This window comes from Liolophura sinensis, unplaced genomic scaffold (genome assembly GCF_032854445.1).
Source record: "Liolophura sinensis isolate JHLJ2023 unplaced genomic scaffold, CUHK_Ljap_v2 scaffold_14, whole genome shotgun sequence".
NCBI lineage: Eukaryota > Metazoa > Mollusca > Polyplacophora > Chitonida > Chitonidae > Liolophura > Liolophura sinensis.
The window spans coordinates 471512-484458 of NW_027017953.1; the positions used below are offsets into that span (position 1 = coordinate 471512).

Consider the following 12947-nt stretch of genomic DNA (forward strand, 5'->3'; position numbering starts at 1 on the left):
TTGAAGAAAGAAAACCTTTCCGACTGATATAAACAATACACTTGCAATTCCTGTCAAAATCAGCCTTTTAGTTGCTGTTAAATATGCAACCAATTTGCAAGCTACAAAGCCGTCTCCGAGTGTCCTTAGACCTGTACCGGTAACTGGAATATGACGTCATGGTTTTGTGGGGGGTTATTTGTCACCAGGCCTTTTTCATTCGGTCCCATTTGAACATCGCGAGTGCTGGCTCGGAGACATAACTTCTATTTGTCAACCAACTCAGAGATGGCAGATATAATCAGTATTGTTTATGCGTCTGTCGTGGCAATTGGTGGAATTATCGGATATGTCAAAGCCGGTGAGTAGTCCATGTGTACAACACAATCTGTAAAATATTTCCTTCTGCGGTAAATATGTGCAGTTTTTCACGAGTTCAGCCTCGGCCTGGGTGAGTTACGGTTGCACTTCCTCAGAAAGACCTCATCATAGAAGTGTTAATGTCCGTCCAGTTTTCGTGAATCTTGTATTGACATTGTGCTTCTCTCACTTTTTAGCTCGGGTTTCGAAGTAAGGGGAGCAATTGTGAAAGGGGGATCAGATGTTGTCGGTGACGGTGTAGGTAGGCGATGTCGAGTTTGGTTAAAGTTTTTGGCAAATAGGTTTTCAGTGTCCACCTTATAGTACACAGATATAGCCAATCGTCAGCAGCGATTTGCACATGAAATACCCAGTTCACATGGCCAAAATTTAAATCGGATCAAATCACAAGTGGTTTCAGCCAGTTGTGAAAATGCATGCGTTCACACGACCATGTGGTCAAGCCAGGTTTAAGCCTGTTCAGGCATTTGTCAATTCACACTGTCACATTTAAGCCAATTCAGGCATTTTCAGGCATTGGCTCAGTCGGTTAAAGCGCTAGCGCAGCGTAATGACCCAGGAGTCTCTCACCAATGCGGTCACTGTGAGTTCAAGTCCAGCTCATGCTGGCGGCTGTACGTGAGAAGGTCTTCCAGCAACCTGCGGATGGTCGTGGGTTTCCCCCGGGCTCTGCCCGGTTTCCACCCACCATAATGCTGGTCGCCGTCGTATAAGTGAAATATTCTTGAGTACGGCGTAAAACACCAATCAAAAAAAAAAAATAAATAAACTCAACTAGCGTGTAAGCTCAACATAACACAAACAGTGGGCAATAGTTGAAATGTGCCAAAAGAAATTGATTTTGTCTTGCACTCAGACCTTAACTGTTAAGAGAATGTCCCTTGTGAAATGATTGAATGTCATAATTATATTGATATTAGATTGGTGTTTTGACGTTGGTTTGGAGGGATGATCATGTGTAAATGTTACTTTCAGCACCAAAAGTAATATTTTGTATTTATTAACCCCTTAAAATGCACCTTTTTAGAGTGAACTTTTAGAGCAAATACAATATATAACTCTTAATTTCATGCACAAAAAAACAATCACGTGAAAAATGGATGAATTTCTTGTGTTTAGTTGGTTTTAAAACATATCAAGTGATCACTGCATGTTTATGTTTTGAGTTTTTCTTTTGCCATGAATTTCACGTGCTGACCTGGTTGTTAGACAGACCCAGTCTGGACTATATTCCAGTTTGTGGCCGTTATCTGCACACTGGTTAAGTGTAATGATGGAACTGTGTGTAGGACACGAGACCCTGTACTGTATAAGTTTATTGCCTGTTACATACCTGTGACGTGCTACACAACAGTGGGCAACAGCAACTGTCACATATCTGTGACGTGTGCTACACAACAGTGGGTAACAGCAAGTGTTATATACATGTGACGTGTTTTACGCAACAGTTGGCAACAGCAACAAAATGTGTTACACAACAGTGGGCAACAGCAACAAAATGTGTTACACAACAGTGGGCAACAGCAACCGTTACATACCTGTGACATGTACTACACAACAGTTGGCAACAGCAACTGTTACATACCTTTAACGTATTTTAAGCAAAAGTGGGCAACAGCAACTGTTACATACCTGTGACGTGTGCTACACAAGAGTGGGTAACAGCAACTGTTACATATCTGTGACGTGTTTTACGCAACAGTGGGCAACAGCACCTATTACATACCTGTGATGTGTGCTACACAAGAGTGGGCAACAGCAATTGTTACATACCTGTGACTTGTGCTACACAATAGTGGGCAACAGCAACTGTTACATACCTGTGATGTGTGCTACACAATAGTGGGCAACAGCAACTGTTACATACCTGTGATGTGTGCTACACAGTAGTGGGCAACAGCAACTGTTACATACCTGTGACTTGTGCTACACAAGAGTGGGCAACAGCAACTGTTTCATATCTGTGACGCGTGTTACACAACAGTGGGCAACAGCAACTGTTACATACCTGTGATGTGTGCTACACAATAGTGGGCAACAGCAACTGTTACATACCTGTGATGTGCTACACAGTAGTGGGAAACAGCAACTGTTACATACCTGTGATGTGCTACACAGTAGTGGGCAACAGCAACTGTTACATACCTGTGATGTGTGTTACACAACAGTGGGAAACAGCAACTGTTACATACCTGTGATGTGCTACACAGTAGTGGGCAACAGCAACTGTTACATACGTGTGATGTGTGCTACACAAGAGTGGGCAACAGCAACTGTTACATACCTGTAATGTGTGTTACACAATAGTGGGCAACAGCAACTGTTACATACCTGTGACTTGTGCTACACAAGAGTGGGCAACAGCAACTGTTACATACCTGTGATGTGCTACACAGTAGTGGGCAACAGCAACTGTTACATACCTGTGATGTGTGTTACACAACAGTGGGAAACAGCAACTGTTATATACCTGTGATGTGTGTTACACAACAGTGGGTAACAGCAACTGTTACATACCTGTGATGTGGGTAACAGCAACTGTTACATACGTGTGATGTGTGTTACACAACAGTGGGTAACAGCAACTGTTACATACCTGTGATGTGTGTTACACAACAGTGGGTAACAGCAACTGTTACATACCTGTGATGTGTGTTACACAACAGTGGGTAACAGCAACTGTTACATACCTGTGATGTGTGTTACACAACAGTGGGTAACAGCAACTGTTACATACCTGTGATGTGTGTTACACAACAGTGGGCAACAGCAACTGTTACATACCTGTGATGTGTGTTACACAACAGTGGGTAACAGCAACTGTTACATACCTGTGACTTGTGCTACACAAGAGTGGGCAACAGCAACTGTTACATACCTGTGATGTGCTACACAGTAGTGGGCAACAGCAACTGTTACATACCTGTGATGTGTGTTACACAACAGTGGGAAACAGCAACTGTTATATACCTGTGATGTGTGTTACACAACAGTGGGTAACAGCAACTGTTACATACCTGTGATGTGGGTAACAGCAACTGTTACATACCTGTGATGTGTGTTACACAACAGTGGGTAACAGCAACTGTTACATACCTGTGATGTGTGTTACACAACAGTGGGTAACAGCAACTGTTACATACCTGTGACGCGTGCTACACAACAGTGGGCAACAGCAACTGTTATATACTTGTGACGTGTTGTATGCAACAGTGGGCAACAGCAACAGAATGTGTTTTACAACAGTGGGCAACAGCAACAAAATGTGTTACACAACAGTGGGCAACAGCAACAAAATGTGTTACACAACAGTGGGCAACAGCAACAAAAAGTGCTACACAACTTTGGGCAACAGCAACAAAATATGCTACACAACAGTGGGCAACAGCAACAAAAATAGAAATCTTTTTGAAGATCTTTCTGGCAATTTCCTTTTGTGAAAAGAAAAGGATCATCATCAATTTTCATGCAACATTAAAGACAAACACAAACTAAACTTTATCACTGAAAACATTGTCAATAGTGTAAATCACATGAAAGGCAGAGTGACTATAACTGATATATAAATGCCACCTTTTGATTATTTTTATTCCTACACTGGAAGCCACTGAGTGTGTGGCTTCAGAACTAGCCTTGGATTATAAATTTACAGCTTCTACTGCTCTCTCAGTTTATAGTGAACTGTAAATTTAAAGCGTCTACTGCTTTCTTAGTTTATAGTGAACTGTAAATTTACAGCGTCTACTGCTCTCTTAGTTTGTAGTGGACTGTAAATTTACAGCTTCTACTGTAAATTTCTGGCTTTTACTGCTCTCTCTCAGTTTGTAGTGAACTGTAAATTTATGGCTTTTATGTTTGTCTTAGTTTATAGTTTACTGCGTCTACTGCTCTCTTAGTTTATAGTGGACTGTAAATTTATGGCTTCTACAGCTCTCTTAGTTTATAGTGGACTGTAAATTTATGGCTTCTACAGCTCTCTCTCAGTTTATAGTGAACTGTAAATTTATAGCTTCTACTTTTCTCAGTTTATAGTGGACTGAAAATTGATAGCTTCTATCGCTCTCAATTTATAGTGGACTGTAAACACCTCACAATGTCACACAGCGTATTCGACAGCAATGACATTGCAGGATACCAGGTCAGACAGACTGGCAATCTCCAGGTTTATTATCTGTCACACGCCTGTGAAGTGTTACACACCTGTTAAGTGTTACACAACAGTAGGCTCACATGCCCTAAATACCTCACAACATCACCACAACCTTACACAGTGTATTCCACAGAGATCAGATTATGGGACTCTGTGTTGGCAGTCCCTTGGTTTTTAGTGGACTGTAAATTCATAGCTTTTGCTGCTCTCTCAGTTTATATAAAGCGGACTGGAAGTTTATAACTTCTGCCGCTGTCAATTAATGGAAAACAAGTCTTTTTCAATCCATGAGACAGACTACCATCAGAATTTGTGAGCGTGGTTTTCAATAAACAGATGCAAAGTATTTTTCTTTTTACCAGATAATCCTGAATCTGTTCCATGATACTACAGCCTGTAGTACAGGTCTAAGTGGGATGTTTTTCCATGTTTTCCAGGGAGTTCTATGTCACTGGCCATGGGTTTGTTCCATGATACTACAGGTCTAAGTGGGATGTTTTTCCATGTTTTCCAGGGAGTTCTATGTCACTGGCCATGGGTTTGTTCCATGATACTACAGGTCTAAGTGGGATGTTTTTCCATGTTTTCCAGGGAGTTCTATGTCACTGGCCATGGGTTTGTTCCATGATACTACAGGTCTAAGTGGGATGTTTTTCCATGTTTTCCAGGGAGTTCTATGTCACTGGCCATGGGTTTGTCATGTGGGGGTCTCATGGGAATTGGGGCCTATCAGACGTCAGTGGACCCCCGGAATATTTGGCTGTCTTTAGGTAAGTCTGTATGAAAGTCTGTATAGTCATGGTGCTGGTTCTAAATTAGCATGAAAGCATTTGGTTTGACAAGGAGGACAGGTAAGAGCAGATAGGTTATCATCAGGACACTCAGTGACAGTAATCTGTGAATGGTCTGGGTGTCATGTCTGCTGCTCAAGACAGATTGTTGCCACATAATCAACATATATCACATGCTGATTCAGCTGTAAACAGATTGTTGTCACATGGTGCAACATATGTAACATGCTGATTCGGCTGTAAGCAGATTGTTGTCACATGGTGCAACGTATGTAACATGCTGATTCAGCTGTAAACAGATTGTTGTCACATGGTGCAAGATATGTAACATGCTGATTCGGCTGTAAGCAGATTGTTGTCACATGGTGCAACATATGTAACATGCTGATTCGGCTGTAAACAGATGGTTGCCACATGGTGCAACATATGTAACATGCTGACTCAGCTGTAAACAGATTGTTGTCACATGGTGCAACATATGTAACATGCTGATTCGGCTGTAAACAGATTGTTGCCACATGGTGCAACATATGTAACATGCTGATTCGGCTGTAAACAGATTGTTGCCACATAATCAACATATATCACATGCTGATTCAGCTGTAAACAGATGGTTGTCACATGGTGCAACATATATAACATGCTGATTCGGCTGTAAACAGTTTGTTGTCACATGGTGCAACGTATGTAACATGCTGATTCAGCTGTAAACAGATTGTTGTCAAATGGTGCAACATATGTAACATGCTGATTCGGCTGTAAACAGATTGTTGTCACATGCTGCAACATATGTAACATGCTGATTCAGCTGTAAACAGATTGTTGTCACATGGTGCAACGCATGTAACATGCTGATTCAGCTGTAAACAGATTGTTGTCACATGGTGCAAGATATGTAACATGCTGATTCGGCTGTAAACAGATTGTTGTCACATGGTACAACATATATAACATGCTGATTCAGCTGTAAACAGATTGTTGTCACATGGTACAACATATATAACATGCTGATTCGGCTGTAAACAGATTGTTGTCACATGGTGCAACATATATAACATGCTGATTCGGCTGTAAACAGATTGTTGTCACATGGTGCAACGTATGTAACATGCTGATTCAGCTGTAAACAGATTGTTGTCACATGGTGCAACATATGTAACATGCTGATTCGGCTGTAAACAGATTGTTGTCACATGGTGCAACATATATAACATGCTGATTCGGCTGTAAACAGATTGCTGTCACATGGTGCAACGTATGTAACATGCTGATTCGGCTGTAAACAGATTGCTGTCACATGGTGCAACATATGTAACATGCTGATTCGGCTGTAAACAGATGGTTGTCACATGCTGCAACATATGTAACATGCTGATTCAGCTGTAAACAGATTGTTGTCACATGGTGCAACGCATGTAACATGCTGATTCAGCTGTAAACAGATTGTTGTCACATGGTGCAAGATATGTAACATGCTGATTCGGCTGTAAACAGATTGTTGTCACATGGTACAACATATATAACATGCTGATTCAGCTGTAAACAGATTGTTGTCACATGGTACAACATATATAACATGCTGATTCGGCTGTAAACAGATTGTTGTCACATGGTGCAACATATGTAACATGCTGATTCGGCTGTAAACAGATTGTTGTCACATGGTGCAACGTATGTAACATGCTGATTCAGCTGTAAACAGATTGTTGTCACATGGTGCAACATATGTAACATGCTGATTCGGCTGTAAACAGATTGTTGTCACATGGTGCAACATATATAACATGCTGATTCGGCTGTAAACAGATTGCTGTCACATGGTACAACATATGTAACATGCTGATTCGGCTGTAAACAGATGGTTGTCACATGGTGCAACGTATGTAACATGCTGACTCGGCTGTAAACAGATTGTTGCCACATAATCAACATATATCACATGCTGATTCAGCTGTAAACAGATTGTTGCCACATGGTGCAACATATGTAACATGCTGATTCGGCTGTAAACAGATGGTTGTCACATGGTGCAACGTATGTAACATGCTGATTCGGCTGTAAACAGATTGTTGTCAAATGGTACAACATATGTAACATGCTGACTCGGCTGTAAACAGATTGTTGTCACATGGTGCAACATATGTAACATGCTGATTCAGCTGTAAACAGATTGTTGTCAAATGGTACAACATATGTAACATGCTGATTCAGCTGTAAACAGATTGTTGTCACATGGTGTAACGTATGTAACATGCTGATTCAGCTGTAAACAGATTGTTGTCAAATGGTACAACATATGTAACATGCTGATTCGGCTGTAAACAGATTGTTGTCAAATGGTACAACATATATAACATGCTGATTCAGCTGTAAACAGATTGTTGTCAAATGGTACAACATATGTAACATGCTGATTCAGCTGTAAACAGATTGTTGTCACATGGTGCAACGTATGTAACATGCTGATTCGGCTATAAACAGATTGTTGTCACATGGTGCAACATATATAACATGCTGATTCAGCTGTAAACAGATTGTTGTCACATGGTGCAACATATATAACATGCTGATTCAGCTGTAAACAGATTGTTGTCAAATGGTGCAACATTTATGATTTTGGGGAAGAAGATGACCATGTAAAATGTTAATGTCATCTTAGCGAAAGCCATATAATGGCACCTGTTTTAGGATGATTTGGTACAATTAACCTGCGTGTGAACTGTTTCAGCTGTGAGTGCATTGCTGACTTGTGTGATGGGCTACAGGTTCTCTAACTCTGGGAAGTTCATGCCAGCCGGACTTGTTGCCAGCCTCAGGTACACCTCTTACCTTTGTCTTGTGGATACTGTGTAGTGTATATAGTGAGTACTGTGTAGTGTATATCGTGAGTAGTGTGTAGTGTATATCTTGGGTACTGTGTAATGTATATCATGGGTATTGTATAGTGTATATCATGGGTACTGTGTAGTGTATATCATGGGTACTGTGTAGTGTATATTGTGGATACTATGTAGTGTATATCTTGGGTACTGTGTGGTGTATATCATGGATACTGTGTAGTGTATATCATGAATACTGTGTAGTGTATAATTGTATCATGGAAACTGTGTAGAGTATATCATGGGTACTGTGTTTTGTATATTGTGGATACCGTGTAATGTATACATGTATCAGCTGTGTAGTACAGCTGTGGATACTGTGTAGTGTATATCGTGGGTACGGTGTAGTATGGATATCATGGATACTGTGTAGTGTATATCATGGGTACTGTGTAGTGTGTATCGTGGATACTGTGTAGTATGGATATCATGGATACTGTGTAGTGTATATCGTGGATACTGTGTGGTGTGTACCATGGATACAGTGTAGTGTATATCATGGATACTGTGTAGTGTATATCATGGATACTGTGTAGTGTATATCGTGGATACTGTGTGGTGTATATCGTGGATACTGTGTAGTGTTTATCATGGGTACTATGTAGTGTATATTGTGGATACTGTGTAGTGTATATTGTGGATACTGTGTGGTGTATATTGTGGATACTGTGTGGTGTGTACCATGGATACAGTGTAGTGTATATCATGAATACTGTGTATGTATATGTGTATCGTGGAAACTGTGTAGAGTATATCATGGGTACTGTGTTGTGTATGTATATCATGGACACCGCGTAGTGTGTAAATATACATGTGTCAGCTGTGTAGCACAAAGGCCACAATGTAACACCCACCATCCCACCCGCCATCCTAACTTTAGTTTTACATGGGCCTGAACTGCTTTGCTGGCCTAGGCCTACTTCTACGAAGCCCACCTAAGGGTATGAGGGTACATAACGGCAGTGTCGACATAATTTCTACATCGCTGGTTGCCATGGTATTTACACGCTCATAATGTTAAGAAGGCTTCGTACACTTTGTACAATGGTTAGAGTGGCTGCCTCGTAGTTAACATACAGGGAATCAAACCCAGGTCTGGTCATACCAAACATTTTAAAAATGGTACTTGTTGCTGTCTCGCTGTGCGCTCAGCACTAAGTTTAGAGCCAGCTAACAGGACTGGGTTGCCTGGTGTTCAGATATCGTGACTGGGTGGGATGTCATGTCTGGTGTCTTCGGCATAATACTTCAGTGGTACCAGCACTTTCGTGACATGAGCTCGCCCAGCCACAAGATGTATTTACACATGCACACAGGCCCAATGACTCATTGTTGTGATGAGACTGATAAATTGTTAAGCTCGACGTAAAAAGTATGCACACATACATGCACACTTACATACATGGGCCAGGGTCTCCATGGCTCAGTTGGTTAGATCGCTAGGGCCGCATAATCACCCAGGAGCCTCTCACCAATGCTGTCGCTGTGAATTCAAGCCCAGCTCATGCTGGCTTCCTTGCCGGCTGAACGTGGAAAGGTCTGCTAGCAACGTGCAGATGGTCATGGGTTTTCCCTGGGCTCTGCCCAGTTTCCTCCCACCATAATGCTGGCCATCGTCATATAGGTGAAATATTCTTGAGTGCGGCGTAAAACACCTATCAAATAAAAATAAATATAAACATCAAATAAATAAATAAATACTTACTTAGGCCCTGAAATAAATTAAAAAATCGATACGCTTTCTGAAAATTTTGTCTTCAGAAAAAACAAATTTTAACATTTGAAGTACATTATGTGATTAAATGTACTTATCCGTATTGGTTGGCAATTTTGAAACTGCGCATATCTAAAGCTGTGTAAGGCAGAAGATGGGGGACAACTGTGGATTGTTTTGATCATATCAGACATTGCAAAGTGAGAATAATGTTACACATTAGTCACTTCAACTGTGTTGAGAGCTATGCGATTGGCTTATCAAGAGAGTTGGGGGCCTCTGTGGCACAGTGGGTTAGCATACTTATGCAGTGTAATGACCCAGGAGCCTCTCACCAATACGGTCACTGTGAGTTCAAGTCCAGCTCATGCTGGCTTCCTCTCCGGCCGTAAGTGGGAAGGTCTGCCAGCAATGTGCAGATGGTGGTTGGTTTCCCCTGTGTACTGCTCGGTTTCCTCCCACCATAATGCTGGCCACTGTTGTATAAGTGAAATATTCTTGAGTGCGGCGTAAAACACCAATCAAATAAATAAATATTAACAGAGTTAAGAGCTATGCAATTGGCTTATCAAAGCAGTTAAGATCTATGCGATTGGCTGATCAACCGATTTCAGAGCTATACGATTGGCTTAGAGCAGTTCATTGATAAAAATCAGCCAGTGAAAAGCTACACATGCGTCAAACTGTTTTACGACGTGATTTTGTTGTCTGCATTGAGTGCAAAAATATAGAGACTCTATGCTATGGAGGGTCCTTCATCAGTTTCACCTCTTGTAACATAAGAATGATGTTTCCATTTTTTAATTTTCTTGTCTGGTAGAGTGTAGCTGCTTTTCAGCTGGGTTATTGTACATGCTGACATGCACACTAAGCACTCATGTTGTCAGGACTCCTCGACATCTTCCTTTGTATGACAGGCATGTTTGTGAACTGTTGGAAACAAGTATCTGTTGCTCTGTTATATATAGATGATAATGTCAAATATCCAGCCAAACTTGTCAGTAAAGGTAGTCCTGAAGTGTATATTTTTCCTGTGTATAAATGTTACACTTTGGAGTCACACCTTCTACATGTCTATAAGAGAAACATGGTATAAATGTTACACTTTGGAGTCACATCTTCTACATGATAACATAATCTTGCTGATTGGAAGCTTAAATACTTTTCAGTACTTAGTACTTTTTCAACAATGCATTTATGGCATAAACAGAATCTCCAACTTTTAACCCTGCAGTATCAGATTTATTAAACTTGTCCAAAAAAAGAGAAGTTTTAAATTTGATATTACACCATCACTCATTGGAGATTCTCCATGTATTTATACTTTATTGTTTCATTGTGTTTGAGGAGTCTTGTCTTGGGACTAGACTACATGTACATCTGTCTGTCATTGTGTTTGAGGAGTCTTGTCTTGGGACTTGACTACATGTACATCTGTCTTTCATTGTGTTTGAGGAATCTTGTCTTGGGACTAGACTACATGTACATCTGTCTGTCATTGTGTTTGAGGAGTCTTGTCTTGGGACTAGACTACATGTACATCTGTCTGTCGTGTTTGAGGAGTCTTGTCTTGGGACTAGACTACATGTACATCTGTCTGTCGTTGTGTTTGAGGAATCTTGTCTTGGGACTTGACTACATGTACATATGTCTTTCAATGTGTTTGAGGAATCTTGTCTTGGGACTAGACTACATGTACATCTGTCTGTCATTGTGTTTGAGGAGACTTGTCTTGGGACTAGACTTCATGTACATCTGTCTGTCGTTGTGTTTGAGGAATCTTGTCTTGGGACTAGACTACATGTACATCTGTCTGTCATTGTGTTTGAGGAATCTTGTCTTGGGACTAGACTACATGTACATCTGTCTGTCGTTGTGTTTGAGGAGTCTTGTCTTGGGACTTGACTACATGTACATCTGTCTTTCATTGTGTTTGAGGAGACTTGTCTTGGGACTAGACTTCATGTACATCTGTCTGTCATTGTGTTTGAGGAGTCTTGTCTTGGGACTAGACTACATGTACATCTGTCTGTCATTGTGTTTGAGGAGTCTTGTCTTGGGACTTGACTACATGTACATCTGTCTTTCATTGTGTTTGAGGAGACTTGTCTTGGGAATAGACTTCATGTACATCTGTCTGTCATTGTGTTTGAGGAGACTTGTCTTGGGACTAGACTTCATGTACATCTGTCTGTCGTTGTGTTTGAGGAATCTTGTCTTGGGAATAGACTTCATGTACATCTGTCTGTCGTTGTGTTTGAGGAATCTTGTCTTGATATTAGACTGCATGTACATCTGTCTTTCATTGTGTTTGAGGAATCTTGTCTTGGGAATAGACTACATGTACATCTGTCTGTCGTGTTTGAGGAATCTTGTCTTGATATTAGACTGCATGTACATCTGTCTTTCATTGTGTTTGAGGAATCTTGTCTTGGGAATAGACTATATGTACATCTGTCTGTTGTTGTGTTTGAGGAATCTTGTCTTGATATTAGACTGCATGTACATCTGTCTTTCATTGTGTTTGAGGAATCTTGTCTTGGGAATAGACTACATGTACATCTGTCTGTCGTTGTGTTTGAGGAATCTTGTCTTGATATTGGACTGCATGTACATCTGTCTTTCATTGTGTTTGAGGAGTCTTGTCTTGGGACTTGACTACATGTACATCTGTCTTTCCAGCATCCTGATGCTCATCAGATTTGGCTCCAGACTGTTGCAGTGAGATGATTGGATGACGGACAGCAAAATGGGAACAACGTCGCAAATGTACATGGTTGCAGTTTAATATTCCATCACTGGTTGTGATAAAAACAGACATTTGGGTTGTCGGGAGAAATGATGGTGATTGACCTACAGAAGATATTCAAGGGACACTGAACCGAGAAAAGTGGATAATGACGTAATCTGTTGTGGCTAGTAATCACATTAGACTTGCCATCGATACAGCCATTGTTTTAATTGGTACGCTCCAGGGTGATTGTCCCTGTACTAAGCGGTTGTAGCATAAGGCACATTCACATTTCAAGTTGGGCAATACTACACTTGCCATA

The 12947-nt window shown here is 40.9% G+C and overlaps 1 protein-coding gene across 1 annotated transcript; it reads left to right on the forward strand.

Moving 5' to 3' along the window:
* The first annotated feature begins 230 nt into the window (after positions 1-230).
* On the forward strand, positions 231-12946 carry LOC135481236 (transmembrane protein 14C-like). Its single transcript, XM_064761068.1, has 4 exons — positions 231-340; positions 5179-5280; positions 8030-8117; positions 12577-12946. The coding sequence occupies exons 1-4, from the start codon at positions 268-270 to the stop codon at positions 12617-12619; spliced, it is 306 nt and encodes a 101-aa protein (XP_064617138.1). The 5' UTR covers positions 231-267; the 3' UTR covers positions 12620-12946.
* Position 12947: the final 1 nt, after the last annotated feature.

Coding starts and splice junctions, on each gene's coding strand:
- LOC135481236 (XM_064761068.1), top strand. CDS start 268: ATGGCAGATATAATCAGTATTGTTTATGCGTCTGTCGTGGCAATTGGT. Junction 5,281..8,029: donor GAATATTTGGCTGTCTTTAG/GTAAGTCTGTAT, acceptor GAACTGTTTCAG/CTGTGAGTGCATTGCTGACT. Junction 8,118..12,576: donor GGACTTGTTGCCAGCCTCAG/GTACACCTCTTA, acceptor CTGTCTTTCCAG/CATCCTGATGCTCATCAGAT.